The sequence below is a fragment of the Phyllopteryx taeniolatus genome, chromosome 16 (genome assembly GCF_024500385.1).
Source record: "Phyllopteryx taeniolatus isolate TA_2022b chromosome 16, UOR_Ptae_1.2, whole genome shotgun sequence".
NCBI lineage: Eukaryota > Metazoa > Chordata > Actinopteri > Syngnathiformes > Syngnathidae > Phyllopteryx > Phyllopteryx taeniolatus.
In genome coordinates, this window is record NC_084517.1 from 16,487,895 (window position 1) to 16,515,315 (window position 27,421).

The following is a 27,421-nucleotide window of genomic DNA, read 5'->3' on the forward strand; positions in this document are numbered from 1 at the left end:
CATGTGGAACTCGGGTGGGACTCATCCAGTGATTTTTTTTTTTTTTTTTTTACCCAAACAATAACATGACAGTAGTGCCAAAACTAGCGCTTGCTAAAACGTTCAACAGGGCCTTCGGCGTAACCCCAGATAGTTGATAAATTCCGTTTTCTCTCTCTACATTTTTATAAAAATAGACAATTTCACGTTTTTTTTAATAATTGGAAGGTAATTCAAAACAAAACGACCATAAATACCCACATGGTTAATTCCAATTTAAAACGGTTTCTGCTCCTTTTTTGTGTGTGTGTGTTATTATACAAAAAGGGGGCTGGGGGGAAAAAAGAAGAAGTCATATTTCTGTATAAAAACAGACCCCTGCTTTTTGTTGCTGCTGTCGATTTAAATCCCAACATAAACATACATTGTAGAAAAAGAAAGACAGGTGACTTTTACAAAAGGGTTCGTCTCAACGCAGGCGTTTGGGGTCAGCATGGCCACGGCATTCCGACGCATGAAATCTTGGCACTGACAGTTCACACAAAACAGTGTTTGGTCTCATTGTAGGCTTTTTTTTTTTTTTTTTTTTTTTTTTAATGGCTTTAACCCCTCGGAGTTTCACATGAGCTCGGACCAATGGGAAGACTTCAGATCCATCACAGCTGCTGCTGGATGCAAGAGGAAGCATTGGCAACCTGGCATTGCAATAAGCACAGCCTTCAACAGGGGGCAGTCAGCTGCCAGGCGTGAGAGAACAGAAAAGTACGGAAAAGTATGCACCATGTTGTTCGAGGACATATGAGGTGGAAGGGAAAAAAAGGTAGCACTCAATAGACGAACACACACACACACACACACACACACACACACACAAGAGACAAGAACACCGTTAAATACATACGGAGGGGAGACGAGACACTGATCCTCTGACTTCACAGGGAAAAGTCACCGGCCTTGGTTTTATTGCATTTTTAACTTGGCGTCATTGCTTCAATTGTAAGTCGAAACAAATCAGGGATGTGGTTCGCGTGTTCTCACTGGACAATTTCCCCTCCGAAAAGCCAGACAATGAGGACAAACTTTAGGGAAGTGAGACACAGGAGTGACAACGTTTGACAGCAATAGCCCAGACAAAAGCATCTGCTGCATCGTCTCGCAAAGAATAAACATCTTGTCCAGCTTGCAGGATTCTCTAAGGCAGGTCTTCTCAAACCTTTTGGGTCCACGGACCCCTTACAGAGAACACTTTTTTTTCCAAAGACCCACTTATAATCCTATCACCGATTAAACGTAACTACCATGTGTACTCCTAGAAGTGAATTCCAAAAAATCATGACTTTCATTCTGGGAAACACACTTTTGTTCTTTATCACATCAAAAGTCAAACCGTCAGGGTTCTTGGAACAACGTGTCCCCTGTAGGGGATCCCTGGACCCGAAAGGTTTAAGAATCCCCGCTCTAAGGCACAGGCGGTGTTCAGTGTGGTCCGCACACTGCATACTCATCTGGGTTAAATCCATACCGAGGGTTTTCCCTCGCCTGACTTGCTGCTGCTGCTGTTGCTGCTGCTGCCCCCGCCGCTGCTTCCGCCCCCCTTGCCGTGCTTGAGTCTGTGCTTGCGTTCCTTGTGAGGCTGAGTCTGGATAATGTTGCTCTGGGGCTTGTCGTCCTGGCTGTCTCCGAGCTGCTCCTCGGCGCGGTGCTGCTGGCTGTACGCCTGAATGGCGGCCTCCAGCTGTTCGTGGGCCTGCTGAATCATGTCCTTGTTGAGGGCCACGCGGGCCTCCCCTCCGGTGGGGAAGTTGTCTTCGTTGCTGCCGAACTGCTGCTGCTCCTCCTGGGCGATGTTGGCCCGGTTCTGCTTGCACGCCATCTTGGCGTTGCTCAGGTCGGTGTAGGGCATCTGCTCCGGTTTCACCACGATGTTATAGCCGGGCGGCGCGGAAGGGGTGTTCCAGGAGAAAGGGTAGCCAACGTAGTCAGCGGGCCCGTCGCCGCCCACGTCGCCTTCGGAACCCGCCTCCGGTCCCGCTCCCCCGACCGAGCCCTCGCCGCCAACGTTGGTGCCCAGCAAGCCTAGCTGGTACTCGTCGTCCGGAGGCGGGCAGCGACGACGGCGGAGAATGTCGCAGATGGTGCCGACGCCCAAGTGGAGCATCTCCCAAACGTTGAGCGTCAGGCAGAGGACAGTGACTCCGTACATGATGCGCAGGAAGATGGTTTTCTCCGTGGGCCGTGACACGAAGCAATCCACGCTGTGGGGGCAAGGCTTCCCCGAACACACAAAGACTGGCATCACGCGGAAGCCATACAGCAAGTACTGACCCGTGAGGAAGCCCGCCTCCAGAACCGTGCGGCTCACCAGCTGCAGAACGTAGACTCGCATCAGCCCCTCGTCTCGGATGCGCGTGCGACCGTCGTGCCGGATCTTGGGTCTGGGCGTGGGCTGCAGCGGATCGCGAGGCCTTTTGGGAGGCTCGCTCTCCGGGACCTCGTAGATCATGGGATCGTCCTCGTGATCCTCCTCGGTCTCTTCGATGCCCCGGTGCTGCCGTGCCCCGAAGCAGATTTTCCTGGGCTTCCTGTGCGTGTAGCCCCCTCCTCCGGTGGTTCTTACCGCGGCGGCACCAGCTCCTCCCTTGGCTTCATCCAGCCGTGCAATCTTGTTGACTGCGTAGCCCATGTACATGAGGGACGGCATGGCCACCAGAATGATCTGGAAAACCCAGAAGCGGACGTGCGAAAGCGGGGCGAAGGCGTCGTAGCAGACGTTCTCGCAGCCCGGCTGCCCCGAGTTGCAGACAAACTTGCTCTGCTCGTCGTAGTAGATTGACTCTCCCCCGACGGCCGTGAGGACGATGCGGAAGACGATGAGCACGGTGAGCCACAGCTTCCCCACGAAGGTGGAGTGGTTGTGGATCTCCTCCAGCAGCCGCGTGAGGAAGCTCCAGCTCATGGTGTCGCTGGACAGTGGGGCAGACAGTGTCCCTCTCTCACCTGCTCACAGACTCTGGTGGAAGGGGACAAGGACAGGAAGTGGAGAGAAAAAGGACGACAGCATGAGTGCACAATCATTTGTTCCGAAATAACCCATCGGGACCATCCGTCCATTTTCCATCCTGATTATTATGTGGAAGGAGAGCTGGAGTCTACACGTACTATTGTAAGGAACCAAGCAACGTAGAACTCAGAAGAAGGACATCCAGTGGATGTACTTGCCAAAATGAGCACAGGGAACAGTGTCTGCTCATTCTAGTGTGCGGCAATGTTTGCACAAGAAAACAAACACACAACACTGAACAATAACATGACAGTAGTGCCAAAACTAGCGCTAACCTAACGCGAAAGCTCTCGGGGCCGCTCCGAATCGCTGAAGTTGTGGTTGCTATGACAGCCAAAAAGACGCTGATGTGCTTTAAACTGGCCGCTCTTGAGTCAAAAGCATTTTGACTGAGGGAAAACGTAACTAAGATGTGGCCCGCAATGAAAATGAGTTTGACTCCCCTGGTTTAAGAGGTTCAGAGGTGACATTGTAATTCCGTCATTAAAAGCAGAGTTCCCCCCGCGCTGCAAACTTAATTTGATCTGTTGCTCCTTGCAGCATAAACAGGCTGCATTGAGAGCTCAGTGTCACTTTGAGGCTGCTGTCAAGTTGCCTCTTAAGGGAATTAAACACTGCCGGAAAGAGGATATCAGTATTAAAAAATACCATTGCGCTGCAGCAAGAAGGAGACGAAATAATCCAAATAGGGAATTTGCTATCACCAAACACAGACACACACACACACACACACTTGATCTTTTTTGGGAGGAAATAAATCCTCTTAGCGAGCCTTTTTCTGTATGAGGTGCAGTTTTCAGGGTTGTATTACTTTGAGAGGTAACTGTCATTGTGCTGTGCTGTTCTGAGTACATGCCTAGAAAGAGCGGGACATGTTGACTATGTAGGTTACTTCCCAGCTCCAGGGCTCTCTATCCAAACCGGCCCGATCAGCAGGTGGCCAACAGAAACTATCAAATCTGCATTAACACTCAAACACTGCCGGCCCTCCCTGGGGTGGCTTTGGAGGGCCAAGATATGACAGCGCTGCAGGATTTTTCTTTCCCCGACAGCGCACGGCTAATTGTCACCGGCAATCCCTGGGAAAATCCCAGCCTGAATAGTAAAAGGGTTTCCAGGTTCCGCATCCATAGGCAGCAGGTTTAGAGCTTAGCCATGCATTCAAGACTCTCCGCGAAGTAGGAACGATGCCGGTCGGAGCTCACAAAGGTCCGACCTCAAAGCATCAAAACAAAAAGCGATAACCGTGGGGAACTAATGTTAGTTTGGTTTTATGATGTATTAAATCGTTCCCTCATTTCATTAGCGTAATTGCGTAATTTCCCAAGTCATTTTTGAACGCTTTGAGAAAAAGAGATCAAATTCAACAAATTCAACAAACAAACTTTTTACAAATTCTAATGAGCGTCATTATACACAGATTTTCGCTATCCGCAATCCGGTCTGGGCCCTATGCCCCGCAAATAGCGGCGTTCCACTGTCCATCAATTTTGCCCGTTTCCAAGCCAGAGGTCTGAAATTTCCCACTTTTTCTGGAATCCAGCATTAGCCGAAGCCCTCTGTCTTATGACTTCGCTTCCAGCCCGGATGGAGGGGGAGGCGGCGAGGGGATGTTTTTCAAGAATGCGTGTGCATCCATCACCGTGACCGTATAAGGAAACGGCCGGGACGCCGCTGGAAGGAACATGTCAGGAATCGTTTACGTGTGCGCTCCCCCGGCTCGCACTGTGAGGACACACAAGTTGTGAGTTGTGACACAAATGCACGGTGAGTCCATACTGCTCTGTCATTGTCTTTACATAACTCTTTGTGTTGTCCCTTTCACTGCAGGCCGCAAAAGGTTAAACGGCTGTTTTGATGGGCCGCATCCTCTGCGTACAAAGTGAGTATTTGGAATGACATAGAATGGCAGGGATTGGCGCCGTGATGTGTTTAAAATGGACGCATTTTCAAACGATGCAAATCTCTCCTATCCACTGTCACATTTGAAACAGTGACAAACAGGCACAGCGGGTGCTTTATTCTCAAGCTAATCTGTGTCATTTAAACACATTCTCTACAAGGTCCCAATTCTCTTCTCAGCCAGCAAAATGAATTGTCCAGTGTTTCAGCAATATTGCTTGATGATGAAAACATGACTTTGTCAGTTAGTTATTAGCCTGCCATGTTGTGGTAGTGCTAATCTACTGGTAGCATATAGCTATATTGTGCATATAACATAATATTTAAGGATTTACACCAGGGTTTGTTAATTAAATACCCTATTTTACACTGCCTGGACACTTTATCTACCCTAGACTGAAAGTCGACCATCCCGATGGCGCCTTCCCACTTTTTTGTCTTTTTACCTGCAAATTTTCGTTTCATTCCTAAAGAGCAACAAAACAACAAGGAATAAAGTGAACAATTCCATTCACCCCCCCTGACGATTGTTTTTCAAGATGAAGGAAAAGTACAATCAGCACTGAGTATTATTATCTACGTAAAAGGCAGACTTCTTGATGAGGTATTAGATCTTATTAGAGTCTGCATGTGTACCTAATGGTTTACAGTAAATGAGCACTATAATATGCAATTTGAGGCATGATTTTGGTGCAATGGACGCTAGCAGTTAGCCTATCTGCCTCCGAGTCATGAGGCTCTGGGTTAGCATCTCGACTCAGGAGTCGTGCCTGCGTGGGTTTCCCACGTTCCAAAAAAATGTGTGTTAGCTTCATTAAAGACTAAATCAGGAGTCACCAACCTTTTTGAAACTTAAAGGTAGTACTTGGGTACTGATTAATGTGAAGGGCTCTGACATTGCTACACAGTTCTGAAATAACAAAATTGCTCAAATGATTCGTGGTTAGAAAAGTTAGATGCAGCTCGATGTGACTACTTTCTTTTTTATTATTTTATTTAGAGAGAAGAGCAACACAGCTGAACAATCAACACATTCACTGCCATTGACGGCTTTAGAAGTCAAATATCCATGTTAACTGGGAAGGCTGGCGGCGAATTAAATTAACCTGTGTATCCACCTGTAGACATTCATATAACAGAATAATAGCTTCGTGTTCAACAAAACAGATCCCGATGTCTTACTGAGTACGCAGACCACCATTTCAGTATACATACTTTCTATAGGATTTTTGTTTGGTGTTGTATGGTGACATTTTTCTCATGTAAAATTATGTGCCTCAGCTCCATAAAGTTTGGGAAACGCTGCCTAGAACATAAGCACAGAAGGAGGTGTCATAGCACCTCCTGACCAAAGGAGGTGCTCCATCCATTCACGCTCGCCCGCTGTTCCGAATGCGTCATACAACCTGGCGTTTTGCTTTCACATCCTATTTGCGTCTGCGGGAGCTTGTGGGGGCAGTCGGGGGCTAAAGAAGCTGACTCAGCGTGTCAAGTTAGTGGCGGCGTGAGTCAGCAACACAACAGTAACACAACACAACAGCGACTGCGTTACTCTTATACCAATGCGAACATCAATTTGGTGAACATTGTGTCACAAACGCTGGAGGCACACATAGGTTGTCGCCAGGTCGGCGTGGCAACTAAGAGGCGTAAACTGGAGGTTCCTTGGCGTGGGTTTTTTCACTGTACTGAGTCACCATGACGATGCAGGGGGCAACAGCGAGAGCATGAGGGGAAGATGAGCTCGTACATGGGCCGTCCAGCTCTTTGAACTCGCTGCACTGCTCTGTCATTGGTTAAATCTATATGACATGGTTTGTTGTCATGTTGTCAATCAGGGTCTCCATTCACGGCATTGCCTTACGTTAGCCTTGGTGAGTTTTGGTCATTTTGAAGTGTTTTTGTGGTGATTTTGTGTGAAATTGTTTGGGACGGGGAAGAAAAACCATGTTGTCTTTTATAATTCATGAACTGGCCATGATCATGATCTCAGATTAACGTAATATACTGCATGTTAGGGCCCGACTGATATGAATTTCCTGAGGCCGATGCCAATTTCGATATTTGGCAGAATGAAATTCAGATAAGTGATTCATTTGAGAAATATATAATGAATAAAAGAACTTACTTAACACAACAATAAAGCTATGAATTACAGATATTACAGAATAACATATTTTTATTTAGTTAAAAGTCTTGGTTTCTAATATCTGCAGCATTCAAAAATAGGTATTTTATGTATTATATATAGAGATTTGTAAAATACAATACACAGATTTTTAAAAACTATTTGCAGTGAAATGACTTGCTAAGTGAGTTAAAAAAAAAAAAAAAAAAAAGTCAACTATTTGTCTAGTTAAATATTTCATATGCCTGCCAGGCTCTATTACATGCAGATGCATGTACATATATAAATGCACACTGTTATCATGAATAGACGGGCGGCTGAGGGGCAGCGAGGATAATGAATGCGGTGCAAATGGTTTTTTAAAAAGCTCTAATGAGACCATGTCAGGCTAACGGCTTCATTAGCCTCTGCTTGAACTTGACTTGGTCATAAGACAAAACGATGTTAAATAAGCTATTACGAACAACAATTTGTTCATGTTCAAATGCCTTCATGGCATTTGAACATGCTTGTGTATTCGTTTGTTTGTTTCTCTGGTGCGTGCACACTCCCCGGACACTTCATTAGGTACACTTGCATATTCTAATGACATAACAAAGGATATGACTGTATAGCTTTACAAAGATGTTTATTATTGTAGTTGTAGTTTATGTCGATTGTGTCACTCTGAGAGCTGTTTCTAATTTATTTAATATTTTGCTGATAATATTTGACTCTTACATACTAGACATTACAGTATATCTCAAGCTCGCCCTGACTCATTATTAATCACATAATAACTGCAGCGCTCTGCTGTCGCCGTGACAACGCTTTAAAGGATTTCTGTTCTGGTCGATGATTTAGTCTAAACACCTCTAAAGTAAAAATACAGTATGTTTATATAAATCTAATTAAAATAATTGTAAATATGTTATATGTATATAAATAAATATGTTTTTAGTTTATTTTAAAATGATACAAATAAATACAAGTTAATATATATGAAATGAGTCACTGATGGTGTAGTGGTACACTCGCCTGACTTTGGTGCAGGCAGCGTGGGTTCAGTTCCCACTCAGTGACGGTGTGAATGTGAGTGTGAATGGTTGTCCGTGTCTATATGTGCCCTGCGACTGACTGGCGACCAGTTCAGGGTGTAGTCCGCCTTTCGCCCGAAGTCAGCTGGGATAGGCTCCAGCGTCCCGCGACCCTAACCAGGATAAGTGGTGTTGAAAATGGATGGATATATGAAATGGTATAAATATTGATTTAATTAAATTATATTTCGATTGAATTAATTGAATACAATTAAATAAAAACATGTAAATATTTTAAAGGATTTATGTTCTGGTCGACTGGTCTAAAGACTTCTAAAGTAAAACTAGATTAATTTAAATTCAATTAAAAGAATACTAAAAAATTAAATACAATGTTTTGATAATTTATTTTAATATGATACAAATAAAAATCTAAATGAATACATCGATATTGCTATTGATATAAATCCATTACATTAAATGACATCACATTTTGATAAAATTCATGAAATTAAAGAAATTAAAATGCTTAAAGGATTTATGTTCTGGTCAATGACATAGTCTAAACACTTCTAAATTACAAAATATAGAACATTTAATTCAATTTAGACATTGTAAATATTTCCATGTTTGATGATTTATTTCAAAATTATTTAAAAAAATAAACATCTCAATAGTCAATATAAATTGCTATAAATTTTAAATGCAAATTGTTTTGAAAAAAATAGTATAAAATGAATTCACATGTGAATATTCAAATTTAATTTAGCAATTATTGCAATTTAATATACTTCTTCTTGGTGCATTGGTGCAATGTGATGACAAAAAGCCTCAAGTGGCAAAGAGGGAAATGTCAAAATGTTTTTGGGCGTGGTGGGGAAAGACTTAGAGTCATCTGTCATGCGGCTAAACCACAATAATACTCGCATAAAAGTGTCAGGTCAGAAGAAGAAGAAGCGTGTCATTGCAAAGAGCAGCAGCAGTTTTGTCTGAAGAACACGCCGCTGAATATTTACGACACACTGCTGAATGATCATTTGGCCTTAAACCAATCTGAACAAAGTAAATGATGACATCTCCACTCCACCAGCCACAATATTACGTACACTTGCAAAAACATGCAGCCTTGACAAAAAACAATAATGCTTGTTTATGATTAAAACTGTGATTCAAAGAGGTGTTCATTTAACAGCATGTTTATTCGTTTAGTTGTATGCATCATACTGTTTTGTTAGGAGCAGCAGTATTACACTCCAAGACCAAATAGTAGTAGGTAGTCAGTAAAACACTAATGTAGTAGTCATTGGTCTGTTTGTACCTTTTCCAGAGCCCCCCCAAAAAACAGTATCCCCAAACGGGAAAAAAAAACAAAACAAAAAAAAAACATAAGCCTAAAAGTACAACGATGCACTTTTTCAGCCAAACATCAAAGCCAGACTGCACAAATCAAGTTGAACTGCTCCAAGTTGGTCTGCGAAAAAAAAAAAAAAAAAAAAACATCCACAGAGGACAACCATCTCAGTTTAGAAAGCTATATTTTTCCTCCCTTCAAGTGAGTACAAACATGTGCAAATAGGAACTTCAAGTTATCAGCGGTGATGATCATTACACATCCATTAACCCTCATCAGCCGTAGTGGACAAAAAAGGAGGGATGAAGGGATAGAAATTCAACAGTGTAACAAACAGAAATGCCCCCCAATTGGGGACCTGTACAACAACAACAAAAAAAACATGTTCTTTTCTAAGAGATGAGGATGCTGCACGTGTGTGGGGTAGGAAAGTCAAAGTTGTCTCATTAACGCTGTCCGAAGGCAATGCGCCTCCATATGTTGTGTGGGGGTTGAGGGGGGGGGGGGGGGGGGGGGGGGGGGGGCAGCATCTGCGCCTTGGACTCCACGAGGCACGACATGAAAAGTTCTCCACGAGCCAGAAGAAAAACCAAAGCGGCATACTCACTTGCTCCCTCCTTACTCTTCCTCCTCCTCCTCCTCCTCTTCCCCCGCCATCCTTCACCCTTCACCTCAAAGCAACGATCCGTCCGTTAGTGGCGCGCCCGCCCGAGTGCGAGCTCCTCCGGTGTGCGAAAGGCGGCGGGATGACAAGGAGGCAGAGCGTCTTGTGGCGCTCAACAATGGACCCTCGCTTACCACCATCATCCCCCTGCAAAGTGGGTCACGGCTGGGGGCAGCGGAGGCGGGATGGGCGAGGACGGTTGTTGGTGGAGGTCAGGCACGTGCACAGATGTTTTTGGGAACAGGTGCTCAAGCCCCCCCAAAAACTGCACTCATTTCCAAAATTTATTTTACATTAAGAAAAAAAAAAAAACACATTTTAATTCATTTCAAATAAGGGCTGTCACGATCAAATCTTTTTAAGAGTCGATTATCCTATAGATATTTTGTACAGCAAGTACTTGAGTAATTGCCAACCCATGCGATTACCATTTTAGGTAAAAAAAAAAATAATAATGCTAAGTGCCATTCTGCTCACTCATACATCTAATAGTGTCTTAAAAATCACTAAGAGATGCTCCTCTGTTGTTTTTGGCAAAGTTAATCAGTGACCCAACACTGCGTCCGTCTGCACTAAATGTCTGTATGAAACATTGGTTCCGGCAGCGCAAACATGGTTCCGGGCAGAATTTGTATTGATTTATTTCCCCCCCCAGCCCTAATTCAAATTGAATTTGAATTTATTTAAAAATGTCCTTGCGCAGCTCGGAAACTTGTTGCGCTGTTGGCGATTGTACTAACAACCAGAAGAAGTTGAATCTGTGGCTACGAGAGCCGAACAAAGAGCGAATGTTTCCACATAGATTTGCACGTAGCACTATGACTGCGGCGACTGCTGCTTCCTGCAAAGAGTCACGTCAGGACACCAGTTGGAAAAGTATCCAGAAAGGCACTTCTTGACTTAAATGCTTTATGTCAAGCGCCAAGTCCAGTGAGCGCTAACCCATAATCCCTCTTCTTCACTTTCAACTCATCGACTGCTAATCATGCAGAGCCGTGAACAATAAGAGATGTTCGTTTGATTTGCTCTAAATCCACTCACTAGGGCTGGTGGCTCAAATTAGGGCGGCACGCTATCTCCGCCCGGCTCCTTATTTCCGCCTTTCACACATCCTGGCCAGGGCAATCCTCTTTAACTTCATCTGGTGTCACTCAAAGTGCACAGGCGCCGGCAATGTGTTGGAGCAATTTGCGGGGACTTCCATCCGTGTGAAGTTGAGGAAGATGATTTGGTTCTCAGATTTCACGTTTGTGATACGTCTCTGGAATAATAACCTCCCATAATCTGATGGCCTGGCCTCCTTTTGATGTGACTCCGGCTCAATCTGCTTTAACGGCCTGCTGTGATGAACAGTTCATTTGCAGCAAGTGATGAAAGTCATCCTAATCGAATTTCATCTTTTTTTTTTTTTTTTTTTTTTATTTGAAATCACTGTTTAAAATGTGTCACATATGTTTTTTTTTTTTTTGTCACAGTTCCGGCAGAGTTCATCGCCGTCGACACTTTGCATCTTTTAAATGTTGAAAAAATATATTGTATTTGCATTTTGACTTCGTGGCCACTGCAGCACAAATCCAATTTCTCGCTCCGACTCGTCAGATCTCGAAGTTCACCAAACGTTTTCCTTGCAGTGGTGTGCAAAAGCATCACTGAATTCAATTTAAAAAAAACATTAAAAAAAAATTATTCAAACATATTATTATTATTATTATTATTAAGTTATTCCCTTCATTAAAAACGTTTAAAATTAATCGGTTATCTGAATTTTATTCTGCCAAACATCGTAATCGGCCGCAAAAAAAAAAAAATCCATATCGGTCGGGCCCAAGTTGGGAGTGAGCAAGTTGATCCTAAAACACGATTCAGAACAAAAATGGAGGAGAAGATCAATTTTTCTTGTACTTTTTATACTTGTGTGCGTGCGTGGGTGTCAGAGTGAGTCAGAATGAGATGTTCCTTGTTGTGTCTTGCATGTGCAGAAAGACCTTTGCCTTTGGTCACAGCTTTGGAGGACACAAGGAGTGTGTGTGTGCGTGTGTGTGTGTGTGTGCGCGTGCGTGTGTCTTCATATTATTCACATTCTGCAGCAGAGCGGGCCCAGTGTTTCTCTGCTCGCGTCTGACAGTTGGGTGCCCGAGGCCTCGTTTGCTGCCCAATATGGCACACCTGGATGCGCACTGGCGCCCGTTCCATGTCTTCCACGAGCCCGTTAGCGTGTTAATAATAGCCGGCAAATCAAACGGAGGCTTCATTCACCTTGATGACTCGGCACGGACGAGGATTAGCGACGACTTCATTCAAGGCGCATGAAATCGTTCCAAATATGCATTATTAGCGGCTGCCATCCTATCGCTGTGTATGCGGTGAAATGGCATATGGAGGATTAAAGTGGGATTAGAGCGCGCACGTTTGAATTTGTATCGCTTCTTGGGCTGGTTGTGCATTTTTTTACGACACACCACGTGTTTATTAGCCATCTTCTTTTATGGTGTTGTGTTTATGGAACCGTTAATTGGAGCAAACTGCAAACAATGGAAATGAGATTGCCGATAAAAAAGTTGAGGGAGTTCATTTGTGCTGCGCTCTTGGAGAAAACGTGCATTTTTGTACTGGGAGTGTATCGGTAAAAATAAAATACAAAGGCAGTTTAAAACTAAAACAGTTGTAGATGAGCGCTGGACACTCGCAATGGACACATCTTTCGGTCATAATGTTATCATATGAATAGATACTGTTCAAATGATGCAATTTTTTTAGGAAGCTTTCGTTACTGCTTTAATTTGACGTGTGACTGACTGTGGTTTGTTGACCTTGAGAAAATGTCATTAAGGTGAAAGTCAATGTCATGTTTAACCTTCAAAATTGGCTTACACTCTTCTTCTTAGGCTTGTAAAAAAGGCTTTTGCTAAATAACAATTACAATTTAAAAAAAAATCCTTGCTAGAACTACACACAGCCTCGTTTTTATTTTGCATATCATCCGTGCATTGCGTTTAAGGTGCTGCATTTAAAGTTGGAATTTGCATTGTCATGTATTGTTAGCAGGCCTTGCATATGTGCGTGTTTGTACATTTTTAACGGACTTTAAATTTTTCCTGTCGAACACACACACACATACACAGAAAAAAAAATCATTCCACCAAATTCCAGCGGAAAAAATTCTCATTCCAAAAAGCAAAGGGGAGCTTGGCGTGCTGCGTTCACTGACCAGCCCCTTCCCCCGGCACCCCTACCGTGTGTCAGCCAGAGACTTGACTAACCCACTTATGCAGCTGCATTTGCATCCCGGGAATTGAAGCGAAAGATTTAAATGGCATCAGTCTTGCTATTAAAGCAAAGCAAAGCATCAGACAAACAGGGAGGGGCAGCTCACTCTCTACGTGCACGTGCACGTGTGTTTGTGTGTGTGTGTGTGTGTGTTTGTGTTTGTGTGTGTAGCAGCAGCTGCAGCTCTCCGCCTCGATCCACACTGTAGGGGCCATTCTGCTGTCTAAAAGAGCGATGATGAGAGATGACTTAGCGGATTGTTACACGGGACGCGCGCAGCACGCATGCACATAAACGCGGTGTGGAGTGAAACGCAAGGCCACGCCCCCCACCCGTTCCGCACAGTCGACAATAGGCACGCCGCCATTAAGGCTCTGCGCGGGTGCGCTTTGAGGCCGAGTCATGTATGTCCGTGTCACGGCGGGCCAGAGGGCAGACGAGAGGGAGTGCAGTGTTGAGGGGTGTCCCGATCCGATCTTTGAAATCGGAAATTGGTCCGATGTCAGCAAAAAAAAATAAAAAAACAAGGATCGGGATTTAAAAATCTTAGATTTTACAGCTCTTATACAAGCAGTCCATTCCATGCGCCGCGCCAGCACTTTATCGAGCAGCGGCCGGACGGCATGCAAATCCCACGTGATCACAACAACAGGCTGCTAAGGTGCTAACATAGTAGCAAGGAGTAAGAGTGAATGTTTATTGACACTCTAGTTCTGAAGTTCACTATAAAACTGAACAGACATAACAAAAGAATTACACCTATTGAATGTTCAGATACATCACAGACTTAAGTTTCTTTCTTCGTTTTTGTTCACAAAAATTGCTAGCTCATAGCTAACAATGAATGAAAAACCCCATTGACATGCTAACGAACATTAGCATTGAACTCGCAGCTCTTATATCTCTCAAAATAATGAAACCTGGTACACAAAGTCTGTATAAACAAATACAAACAGGCAATGTAACAATACTCTGACATATTCTTCAAACTGCGAAAAATGATAGTAACAATATTTGATTGTGACCTCTACTTTCTTTGTTACTGCAAGTGTGTATCTTATTGCGCGTATCACACTGCCCCTCAGAGGTCAAGACGTACACAGCAATTATTTTATGTAACCCATTGGTTACTAATAAATGGGTCAGTTTTTCTCATATCCACTGTTGCTGATTATTGCTGTCTGAGTAATATCCCTCGATCAAACCTTTTCTAACATTCCATACAAACAAATAAGTCAATTATGTATGATTACTGCTGAAATCAGATCAGACACATATCGGCATCGGGTAAAACTCAAGGCTGCAATATCGGTATCGGATCAGAAGTGAAAAAGGTGGATCGGGACATCCCTCGTAGTGTTGTCAGCTTTACATGTCGCATTGCCATAGAACCGGAATTCCCAAGAATTTGTGTGTGTGGGGGGTGCGCAGAGATAACCAAAAAGTCTTCTCCTTCTACAATAGCTGTGACTAAACTTTGTATGCCACGAGCCCACTTCAGCATAGCGAAAGAGGTGGCGCACCCACTCGCACTAACACACACACAAAAAAGTCTAAACATGGTCATAAGGTCATAAAAATCATGTTTTTAAAAAAAATAATAATAAACTAATAGTAATCGTATACGTATATATAAAAACTTGTATAAATAAAAAACAAAACAGAAAAATTGCAACATGTTTTGAGCATGTTTGCATGAATGAACGTGATGTTTTTAAATGAGCTTTTTAGAGGTTAGGGTCTGCCTTAAAAAGTTTGTCTGGCATAGAAAAACACACACGTTCACGTCTAATGAGCTGAGCGAGTGCATCCACGGCCGGTTGGAGGCCTCTGTGCTCACGCGAGGCTCTCATGCAACGTCCCATTCATGAGGCTAACAGGGCTCATCGCAAGGCTGCTATTACAACATCTGCTCGCTAGCATCCCCCCCCCCCTCCCCCTCACCCTCTGGGGCGGGGGGCTCCTCACTACACCCGCCCCCATCAAATCCACTCACCCCGCCGCTAACTGTCGATCTCGCTTTCCCCATCCCCCAGCGCTTCTTCCACCACATCCTCGCCATCCATCATAGACGCTTTTACACCTCATATGCACTTCCCGTCACCGAGGCTGAATTATGTTTGGTGTCAGCCAGCGTTAGAGGTCGCATATGCGCTCACCCTCAAACAATAACTCCTGATTGTCGATATTGAAATACACGTTGTCTATGAAGCCACTGTGTTAAGAAGCTTACACGTTTGGATTTGGATTTTCCTCACTGCTTATCAGCTAAGACTTCATAAGGACTTTTCTCGTTAGTCTTGTTTGGCTTTGGGCCTTTGCAGTGCTTTTATTACAGGGGGTGAAATTATGTTGAATTTTAACTTGAAATATATGATGAATATTAATAATGGCAGCCACATTGAAAATCTGTCACCCTTCCAGCCATTGCTGGACACTATGATTTAAGTAGCAGGTGGTGTTGAAACAAACAGTTGAAAGTGTAAGCATACCGTATTGTGACAAATGAGTGTCAGGGACAACTTCTTTACTTATAGATATAATTTTGGCTTCTTTTCTGCCAGATAATGACATTTTGGAAAAAAAAAGAAGCACAAAACAGTCGGTTTCATGGTTAGAAATGACAAACTAAGACTCGGCTGGAGAAAATTACCGTATTTTCACGACAATAAGGCCCACTTAAAAGGCTTACATTTTCTCCAAAATGGACGGGGCGCCTTTTGTGTGCACCGAGTTCCAACATCTAGAAATGTTGTTGTGTGACGAGCGTGCGGCTTGACTTTTTTTTTGTGACTTTTTTTTGACCGCTTGACTGACTGGGAGCATTTCCTGCCGACACGCTGCTTATACAGGGGGAAAGTGGACGTGGCTGAGGACAGCATGCGGACGTAAAGGGGGAAGGGTGCGTGAAGGAGGACGCTAAAGCCACGCCCCCAGTAGGTATATAGCGCCGGGGTGTGCATTGTGCAAAACAACATCGGTTTGGCTAAGGACCCCCCCCTAAAAATGGCACCAACGAAGAGACACGCTTACGAAGCACAGTTTAAACTGCAAGCTGTCAGTTACGCGGAGGAGCATGGGAATCGAGCAGCCGCGGGAGAATTCAAGATCAACGAATCCATGTTTCGCGAGTGGAGGAAGCAGGAAAACGAGCTTCGCCAAGTCAAGAAGATGAAGCTGAGTTTCCGCGGAAACAAGGCGAGGTGGCTCGAGTTGGAAGACCAACTCGAGCAATGGATTAATGAGCAAAGATCAGCCGGGAGAAGCATCTCTACAGTCACCATTCGACTGAGGGCAATAACGCTTGCAGAAGAAATGAAAATCGAACATTTTCAATGAGGTCTATCTTGGTGCTTTCGTTTTATGAAACGGCGCCATTTATCCATCCGGGCAAGGACTACCGTGGCGCAGCAAAACACACCAACCATACCAAATGACTTCATCAGGGGGAAGAATTGGAAGGTTTTAAACTTGCCAAGTGAATCTCCAGACTTGAACCCTATAGAGCATGTATTTTACCTGGTAAATAGGCCGAAGTTGCCATGAAGCAGCACGCTGTGCTTTTGTGACAAAAGGTTAAATTATGTTGAATTTAACGTGAACTACCTACGGACTATTAATGTGCGTGGGAGAACGCTGTCACCCTTTAAGACAATGCTGGACTCCTTGTGATTTAAGTAGCAGATGGTGTTGAAAAAAAAAAAACACTTGAACAGAAGAAATATATGATCCCCGAAGGGAAACGGACCTGGCTTGAGATGATGACACTAACAAACAAACAAAGGAGTTTATGGGGGTCAAGAAATGGAAAGTTTTAGTCTGGCCAAGACAATCTCCAGACTAAAACCCATAGAGCATGTACTTTACCTGCTCAAGAGGAGACAGAAGGGGGGGAAAACACAAAAACAAACAAGGAGATGAGATGAAAGCCGAGAAAACCATCATGCACAAATTGCTATGGCACAGAACTGCAATTTCTGAGAATAAATGTGTACTGTAGCGAAACAGACTAAACTGGACTACTTCTAAATTGTCTCTCTGAGAGGGCCTATTTTATTGGCATTCTATCATGATTGACAAATTCGAGTAATTTGGCACTAAAGGCCAAATTGTCTGCAGAGTCAACGCTACAAAAGCAGACCTGCGACACATTAAATCAAAGTCCTTAATAGATTATAAATCTGAGCAATGTCCCCTCAGGATTTAATACAACAGCATTAATGAATCGCTGATTAACAGCCGCCTCATTAGAGAGGGCTCCGTCTTAGCACCTGACAATTCACTTTGAAAACAGCGCAACGTCCGGGGCCGCTCAAAGCTAGCGTGAAATTGGCACTTAGCGCACCGCTAATGTCTGGACGTGTATCGCGGTCGTGGCGATGAGTCAATCAATTACAAGCATGCGCGGCTTCCTGCGGAGATTAATTAGGATTGCGTAATGAAATGTGGGTTCTGCCCTGTGGCGGCCTCGCGCTATTTACGGTAGACCTCTTGGAGCAACGGCCGCTGATTTCCAGATGTCAGATCACGTCCTTTGTTGGAAGAAAGACGTCAAGGAGAGTACAACTGGAGCTGGTTTTATTTGCACATTCCACCATCAGAAAGTGAAACCGGAAGAAAACATTAAGTACATAGCTCCCTTGGCAGCTACTGTGATCCCGTTCATCACGGAAGTTATGTTCCAGACCCACCCGCGATAGAGAGAGACCATATAAAAAACTTTAAGCTTTAAAATACCCCTCCCACGAGCTTGAATCACATTGAAAGTTATTAAAACACACTTTTTAAACGCATTGTAAACGTAGTGGAACACAGTTTTTTTCAAGCATAAAATGTCCTTCAATGAAAATTATGGTGCTGCGTTTGAGTTTGGTGTGTGCACCTTGGTCACCTGGGGGCGGTATAAGACAGATATATGGCTATACTGTACTGGAAGCTCAGCTCCTCTACCGACTTCTCAGTGTGGCAATAGTATTAGTCCTTCTTCGCACAGGATAAAGAATATATGCATGTGAGTGTTGTTATGTCATCGTTCTGCATGTGTTGCTCCACCGTTTAGGTTCAGATATCCATTGCCTCAAGGGTAACAACACCGGCGACAAAGATGCTAATTGTTAGCGCTTGTGCCTATGGTGGTTCCAATTCTATGTTAGTGTTAACCTTGTGGAGGCTATGTAGTTGTTTTAAATACACAAAGTGTAATTCTCCTTCATTCTAACCTTCATTTTAGATTGGCAATAAACAGCTAATAAGGTAATTATATCTACCAAACTGCCACTTGTTGTGAAGTGAGTTGAGTCACCTGCCACCATACAACGCTCATATATCAAATCTGCACTCGCACGTTAAAGCAAAAAATTGTCCGATTAACGGCTCGTATCTCGAAAGACCAATAAGTCAGGTCACTCCGATTTCAAGGTGCCACTGTAAATGTATTTCATTTATCAATATTTGCCTTTCACACAGAAGCACGTGTGAAGTGCGACAGCGGCGCAACTGAGCACACTTTCACACGGCGACATGCGACAACTCTCAAGTCCAAAACCTCGTAAGTAAGTCAAGGTACCAGCGTACTTGCTTTTACAGGCAGTCGCCTCTTTCACAAAGTGATCCTGCACCATTGGAAGTAGAGCTGCCATTTGTCCGCCGTTGCCTTTCACACAGAACCCAGCGAAGCAGACAAAGCTAAGACAAAGTTGTGCAGACAGTTAGGAATGTTGGCACACACACACACAGAGCGGCTACATGTCCTATTAAGGTTCTTTTTGTTGTCGACATTAATTCTTGATAATCTGTGGCTCCCAGAGGACGTGAATAATTCAGTGAACATAAACATTAACGCCCACCAGGGTGTCTGCTGCCGTGCTGCTGCTGCCCTCCCACCCCTGTTAGTAATTCACACCAATGGAGCGACGGTCTCAGTGGGACGCTCAGCTGTGTGCAAAACACTCAGTGGAAGGCAGCCAATGTTAAAGCTGGAGCATACTTTTACATTTTGGGGGGGAAACAAGAACAAAGATTTTAAAAATAATTTAAAATGCTGGTCAAAAAAAAAAAAGATGCATTGATTTTTACATTATGAGCTTGAAAGAAATAGTGAATTTGGCTAATGATTATAATAGCAGGAGCACAGACATCCAAATAAATGAAGTAATGACTACCATCTAGGAACTTTTTTTAAAATTTCTTTTTAATCCACGGGACAAATATATAAATAATATTATAATATACGCTTGGTAAGTATAACAAATTGGAGCTATAACCCTCTTACCACGTTAAATGGGATTTTTTTATTTGGAGTTGTTAGCAGGAGCTATTACAGTTTCCCTTGAATGAACAAAAAGGATTGTTTTTCATTTGAATAACACAAGAAAACAATAATAATTTGAAAACCTTGAATTTCCTTCAGCCACTTGAGGAAAAATTACCCTTAATTAAGCCACTTTTTAATGAAAATAATTGTTTTTTTAAATCTATGAAAGATTTATAATGTTTGTATGGTAATTTTGGGTAGAAAAAAATGAAAGGGAAGTGGGCTTTTCCAAAGGTATTCTTTAAATCAAAAACAATAAAACACATGATTTGAACAACAAGACAAAAACAACAACAACAACAAAAAAAATGGACTGTCAAAAGAAGACAAAATAACTATTAATGGTTAGATTTTCTTTATTCATTATTTGTGTATTAATTTTAGATGTCAGAAAAAAAACTAAGGCAAGTGTGTATCCATATAGATAGATTCAATATTTTTCCAATTTTGCATTTTTGTTTTAATAGCAATCAGCCACTTTTCTCCTACTGTATTCAATGTGCTCAGGCATATTGTGTCCAAAATACAGCCCGGGGCCATTTGCGGCCCACCGTCAATTTTTAGGCGGCCGCCGGCATATACTAAAAACAATGTTTGACATGGTGCGCACCGTTATTTAAAAAGAAAAAAAAAAAAGTGGGGGTGGGTAACGTGAAATGTGTGGGAGTTGACAAAGTTGGGGGGGAGGCGACACCCACATTCTCCATGCGTGCGACGCCCCTGACAACCACAACTATTCATATTACTGATGAATTGGTTTTATCCAGAGCTTTTCTAGATGTGCAAAGATAAAAATAATCATAACATTTCTCAGTGAATGAAGTTGCTTCCATTTCAGAAGCAAAAATGACTTCCTCCGCTTTCTGCTCCGTGTTCAGTTTCAACTTGTAAACACATCACATTAATGATCCTTAAGTAAATGCTTTAAAATTTGTCATCTTAATACAAATTGCTCCCATTTTGGTTCGGAATGTGGAGATGGTATTTGGCAGCTGCGCAGGGCAGGGGCGAACCTAAAATAACTACGATATATATCAAAACAACATATAATGAATTGCTTGCTGGATTGGTTTTAGTGTGTCTAGTGCCTACAAGTCGAAAAAATTTCTACTAGCCTTAGCATCGTTCGATTTTTCTGAATGTGGCCCTCGGTGGAAAAAGTTTAGACACCCCCGTGTTCAGCAATATTAACGATGGAAGCTTAGGAGCAAAGGAGGCTTTTGCTTTGAGTTTATTTCAATTCATCAATTAAATAGCAGCCATTCAAAGATGTAACTAGTGCATAAAAAGCAGGTCAAGTCTCTTTTGTGTGCCAAAATAAAAAGCTGACATTTCTTTCCTCCCAGAACACTCCGTTATCCGCCCTGAGCCACGCAGCCACCCTGCAGGAGGTCACGTATCATATAAACGTATGCGCTTCCTCTGCTCCAAATTGTAAACACGACACGTGTGCCGGAGCGGCCCTGAGTCCTGACCCTCTTTCTCCGCTCACAAAAGCCACAGGGACACGGCTGCCGTTTACGCACCCGCCGGCCTCGGGACCAGCAGGGAGGCTAATACGTTTGGCATCGACTCCCTCATACCTTTTGCTTTTTCTTTGACTTTTTTAGGAGGGTGTATATATTTTCTCACGTGTTTGAGAAATTTGGTTGACGTCTTTTTGGCCGTAATTCCCCAAGGGAGAGGATGTTTGGCGCGAAAATCACTGCTCATCACCAAAAGAACGAAGCATAAATTGAAGCATGGTGGTGGCACCCTCATGCTTTGGGGCACTGAGCTGAAAGTGGGGCCCAAGTCAATTATTTATATATAAATATATTTATTAACAAATCTAAAACATATACATACTCTTACTTTTCCTCTCGAAAAGATTTTATTATTTTTTAAAAAACATTGAATAAAATTGTACAGGTTAAAGGCCACAATGGGGGAAAAAGTTTTGAAATGATTTGTCTTGGTCATTTGGTTATATCACAAAAAAATGGGCATTTGAACAGTGGGGTCACGGTATCCACTGTACAAGGCATACAGTAAATGGTCATGATGGCAGTCCTCTGTAGTGAAAAAAAAAGTTTCAATTACACAATTATTATAATGTTGTTGTATTATAGACAGAAAATATATGGAACTAAAACATAATTAAATAGAAATAAATTACAAAAATACGAAATAGATCAAAATGAGTGATGAATAACTACAATGGATATTGCCCGTAGGTGTGAATGTGAGTGCGGATGTTTGTTTGTTTGCATGTGCCCTGCGATTGGCTGGCGACCAGTTCAGGGTGTACCCCGCCTCCTGCCCGATGATAGCTGGGATGGGCTCCAGCACGCCAGTGACCCTTGTGAGGAGAAGCGGCTGAGAAAATGGATGGATGGATAAAAGTACAAAATACACAAAACATAATAATAAAATACAATTTCAAAATTCTAAAGGAAAAACAAAAAAATATTATTATTTTTTTAAATAAGCCAGTTGAAAAAAAATACAAATTACAAAAGGTATTATCTTATATACTGAAGATTGTGCATGTATAACATGTCACACATTGCTATTGGCCGACACTGACACGTTTATTTTGTTTTGGGCACAAGGCTTTTCTGGAACGTTTTCCATCCATCCATCCATTTTCTGAGCCGCTTCTCCTCACTAGGGTCGCGGGCGTGCTGGAGCCCATCCCAGCTGTCATCGGGCAGGAGGCGGGCTACACCCTGAACCGGTTGCCAGCCAATCGCAGGGCACATACAAACGAACAACCATTCGCACTGGCAAATTAGAGTTGTCAATTAACCTTCCACGCATGTTTTTGGGATGTGGGAGGAAACCGGAGTGCCCGGAGAAAACCCACGCAGGCACGGGGAGAACATGCAAACTCCACACAGGTGGGGCCGGGGGATTGAACCCCAGTCCTCAGAACTATGAGGCAGACGCTCTAACCAGTAGGCCGCCGGAACGTTTTCCATTTCCTCGAATAAGCACTTGAGGTTTTTTTTACTTCCACATGAACATGAATTGTTGCTGCATTTTTTATTTTATTTTTTATTTCGCTCGGTGACTCCTCAATTATTAGCATTAGCCGTCACTTTTATTCCTACTGTGACGTGGCCACCCCAAAAAGTAAAAGTCAGTAAAAGGGCGGACGCCTCAGCGTCTTCTGGGCGAGTTATTTCACAGAGTCAGTCCTGCACTGCCACTTTCTTTTTGGAGTCAAAGAGATCAAAAGGCGGCATCCAGCGAGTAGGAAAAGATTAAAACGGCGAAGCGAAGTCGGCGCCAACATTAACAATTGATTCTGCGTCGCCGCCAAACTCAGCAGATGGCGAGCGAATGAAAACGGAAGCGAGCGATCGTTTTTGAGAGCACACGACACACACTGAAGAAGGAGTGTGCCGAAAGGAGGGCCGCCAAGGCTCACAATATGTCACAGCCTGCGGCCCCTGTGCAACTTTAATCATCCCACTCGGCTGACACGTTTAGTCCTGTGAAGAAAAAAGTGTTTTGGTTTTTTTTTGTTTCGTTTTTTTAAAATTCAAATGCAGGGGCGTATGTCATTTGAGGGCCCAGCGCAAAACTATGGGGACACTCCACATCCGTGAACATCCATACTAGGCGAAGTAGCATCCATTTTTACAGAGCTTAGTAGTGGTATATATTTGATTGACAGCTGGCACTGGAGCAGGGCGCGCTTTCAGCTCCTTCAGCAGACACGCCCACGGCATTTGAGAGCGTAGAGAACGGCTTGATTTTTCACCATTTTGAAGCCTCATTTTATAAACCTGGTGATTATTTTAATCATCCAAATTTGGCAGGGTTGTTAACAACAAATGTAGAAGACACACAGGTGTTGTTCATTTGATTGTCTCGTACTGAATAGGACAATTGTAGCCAGGTACCGTAGATTAAGCATTTTTATGTTTTTAAGCAAGTGAACAAAGGCTAGAATGATAATAGCTGCTTGAAACAAAAAAAAAAAAACTTTATGGATCAGTTTTTATGAGACAATTGGGGGCCCGTGGAAATCTTGGGGGGCCAGGAAATTGCCTGTGTTTGGCTAATAGTAAGCAAACGTGAGTAAGGTCATCACAGAGCTTTTTAAGGACAATCTTTTATTTTTTGCATCTGAATAAAGGTCGCCTGGAGGAACAAGGCACTTTAAACTCTGGATAAATCCTTTCCGGCTTGAGCAGAAAAATCCTTAAAGCGTGTTTACAGCAACTGCCTCGTGAAATGTGCAACGGCACACTCTCAAGACACCACAGCCTGCTTACGTTAGCCTGTTATCTCGATTTTACTGTAAGACCATGTAAAATCTCTTCTCTCTTAATTAAGTAATTCATTCATTCATTCATTACAATTAAAAAATAAATACAAGTAAAATTTAAAACAAGGGGGGGAAAACAAGATTCAACAATAGAAGTACTAATAAAATAACGAAAAAATAATAATATGGCTGCATTTTTTTTTATTTAAAATAAAAATTCATATAAAAAGCAGTCCGAAATGTGTACCCATTCCAAATGGGTACAAATGAGTACACTTTCCTTCCAAAGGGTACAAATGTGTAATCGAAATAAATATAAATCAAATAAATAAAAAATATTGAAAACTAATTAAAAATAAATAAATAAATAATTGTAAAAAATCTACAAGACTTAGTGATTAAATAAAATAAAAAAGTATAACAAATAATTAATTACAAAATATAATTATTAATAATAATATTTCATTATGTGATACAGTTACATATTTACATAAGACATTACATTACATTATGGTGACTAAAAAGCTAAAAACTGATGCAGCAATCATGTACAGGAGAGATGGGCAACTGGCAGCCCACGCCCACCCCTCGATTAATGACCCCCCCCTCCCAAAACAAAAATTATAAACATATTTACTATACCTTATCTGTTTTAAGTTGAGTAGCATCATTCACCGCTTAGCTTCCACCGGGTCTCCTCCATCAGGAATATAATGAGGAATAGGAAGCAGCTTATATGGTCAACAAATTGAAACGCAAGCCTATGTACAGTACCTAGGTTGCTTAGAGACATTGTCAGCCATGATTGTTTTGTGGCGCTGATGAGTCATACAAGACCAACAGAGGATCTCTTACCTCGGGGAACGAGGCTTTGTCGTGCAAGTACGAGGAACAGCACACTCGCATCTCATTTGGTAAGGCGCCGAGTAATGCTCAGCTTAGTATAAAATAAACTTATATTAAACTTATATACTTATATACCCATACCAGTTGTTTGTTACAGAAAATTGAAAAGTGGATCGAGCAAAAATAGTGCAGACTTTGAAAGGATTAATAAAACAGCTGCAAAGGAGCGTGCAAGTGGTGGTATGCACGGTGAGCAGTGAGCAGTGAACGATAGGGCGGGGTCGTGCCAATGAGTGTTTTGTAGCTAAACATGGACCAGTGAATTTGTCTGCGTGAGTGAAGAGGGGGGTCAAGAAGGGTGCGACAAATTGAGAGAGGGAATAGGAAAGGGCATCATCGCATCACGCACGCACCACCAGGCCCGACACAACAATATGCATAAGGAAACTATTTCAAGTGAGGCCTTAAGCACGCATATGTCAAGTGCATGCTTTGCTCCTCTCTTTTTTTTTTTTTTACTTAGTTTTGTTTCGCGCATAAAGTCGCATATTATTATTATTATTTGCCTGCCGGCTCGCACGAGAGCATCTGCGCACCCCACCAACACCCCCCACCCCCTGCCCGCACCTCTTTCCCCGGCGGCCCTTTTGTCCGAGCCATCGGACCGCGGCTCGCATCGTCTTGACGCCTCGTGGCCACGGAAAACCGCTCATGTATGAACGTTACTTTTGTTTAGCCGTGACTGGGGGACACAACAACAGAGAGGAAGAGGAAGAGGGCCGTCGTGGGAGACGCAGCGCATGCCGATGATGTAACAGTCCAAAGACAAATTGCTTGTCAAAGCAGCGGTTAAGTTGTTCACGCTTTGGCTTTGCCGATCTGATTGGCCGCTAACTAATCACAAAGCGAGGGGTTTGCCCTTTGCCAAAGAGTTTCCCCTAAAGTTGCAGCTTGAATTATTTGTGTCAATGAGGAAATTGAAGTTGCTATGTCTAGACAAAGATATTTATACTTTGATGTTGTTGTCATAAATTAAGCTTAAGTAGCTCTAATGTAGCTTCAAGTTATGCACTAGTTATTAAGCTATTGCTTCATGTCGATGTCATTCTGTAACTTGTGTTCTGTATTGCCCAGTAATCCACTTTTGCACTGTGGATAAGTGATATTACTGCCACTTGGCAGCTGCTGAAGGGAACTTATAAAGTAACTTGTACTCTAACTTAGTTACTTTAGAAAGCAAGTAATCAGTAAAGTAACTAGGTTAATTTTTTCAACGTAATTGCGGCAACACTGCTTAGAATCGCCTCTGCTAGCGTAATACTAACACATAACGGAAAACGCCTGAGAGGAGCTAACGATTAGCATCGATCTTTGCGGTGTTAAAACCCTTTTTAGCAACTTGAACACAAACAGTGGAGCGACACATGTAGACATATAATGTACAGTAAAAATACACACAGGCATATATTCTTTTTATCCTCTGCAAAAACAAAACACCACATTTATTGCACATACTGAGTAACTCAGAGTAGTGGTGACTCTTCTTTCTTTGTGACCGTAGAATTATATTTTACTGACCTGTGGTGGGAGTAAAGGCGCAGCACACTTAATTGAATTGAAGCAATAAATAATCATGTACAAACTGATTCATTCTTCACAGTCTATTTAATTAGGTTATTACTAAGTCAGAATAATATAAGGAAAAAGTCATAATATTACGGGGGGGAAAAAATATGAGAATAACGTCAAAAAAAGATGAGCTAAAAAAGTAGGTTCAAGAAAATGCCCCTCAAAAAAAAAAACAGAAAGTTGTTTGCATGCATGTGCTCTCCCTGTGACGTTCGGACGGAGGTTTCCACACGAAGACGTAGAAACAGCGAGAGCGTGACCCGGCAGCGTGGCCAACCTCTGGGTTTGAGCATGTTGTATATGGAACATGGGACAAAAATAAGCCCAGTATGTGTGTGTGTCCTTCTTATGCTATTTTTATGGGTGCAACCCCCCTTGTAGACGCTCCATTGAGTAGAATTAGCGAGACATGTGAAGCGCTGCCGGCGTTTACAGTGACGCCACACGTGCATCATAGACCCAGCCAATTAGAAAGCACGGACGCCGAGTGTTTACGGTGGGTTGAATGATGGCGTGTGACCCAGAAACAGAGGTCGTGACCTTTGGGAGTGAGGAGAAGGAGAGGGGTTGTTCTGACACAGAGCTGATGAAATGGGAGTAATGTGTGCATTCGCTAGCAGTGACTCACCACAGCATGAGCTGCAAAAAACAGCCCAAAAATGTCCTCTCTCCGCATGGAAAGTCCACATTCCGTGCATTTGTGCACTCGGTGTGCGGCTACTTTGGTCTGACTGTGTGCACCCATTTGTGTGCCCCCCATAACCATACCCTCATGTGTGGCAGCGCGGCAGCAAGGCAGCGACAAGGTGTCGGCCCCGCGGCCTTTGAACTCGACTGCTCGGTTCCGCCGGGAAGCTGACGGTGAGCGAGTGGGACGGCGGGATAACTCTCTACATGTCGACCAATCGGGCGGAAGCGCTTGTGGTCCGATGGGTGGTAGCATCAACGACGATGACGACGCCCCGCCCCACCCTCAAAACAATTAAATTATGTTGTACAGTTAC

At 43.1% G+C, this 27,421-nt stretch overlaps 1 protein-coding gene and 1 long non-coding RNA gene across 2 annotated transcripts in view; one reads left to right on the forward strand and one right to left on the reverse strand.

The window, feature by feature from the left end:
* Positions 1–548: 548 nt before the first annotated feature.
* Positions 549–27,421, reverse strand: part of gjc1 (gap junction protein gamma 1) — a 34,425-nt gene continuing 7,552 nt past the window's right edge. The window contains exon 2 of the mRNA XM_061748667.1: positions 549–2,989. Coding sequence (XP_061604651.1) covers positions 1,490–2,935 — 1,446 coding nt within the window. The 5' untranslated portion in view covers positions 2,936–2,989 and the 3' untranslated portion in view covers positions 549–1,489. The remainder of the gene's footprint in view (positions 2,990–27,421) is intronic.
* Positions 3,860–27,421, forward strand: part of LOC133465655 (uncharacterized) — a 37,118-nt gene continuing 13,556 nt past the window's right edge. Inside the window, exons 1-2 of the long non-coding RNA XR_009784705.1 lie at positions 3,860–4,784; positions 4,871–4,922. This is a non-coding gene — a long non-coding RNA (uncharacterized LOC133465655). The remainder of the gene's footprint in view (positions 4,785–4,870; positions 4,923–27,421) is intronic.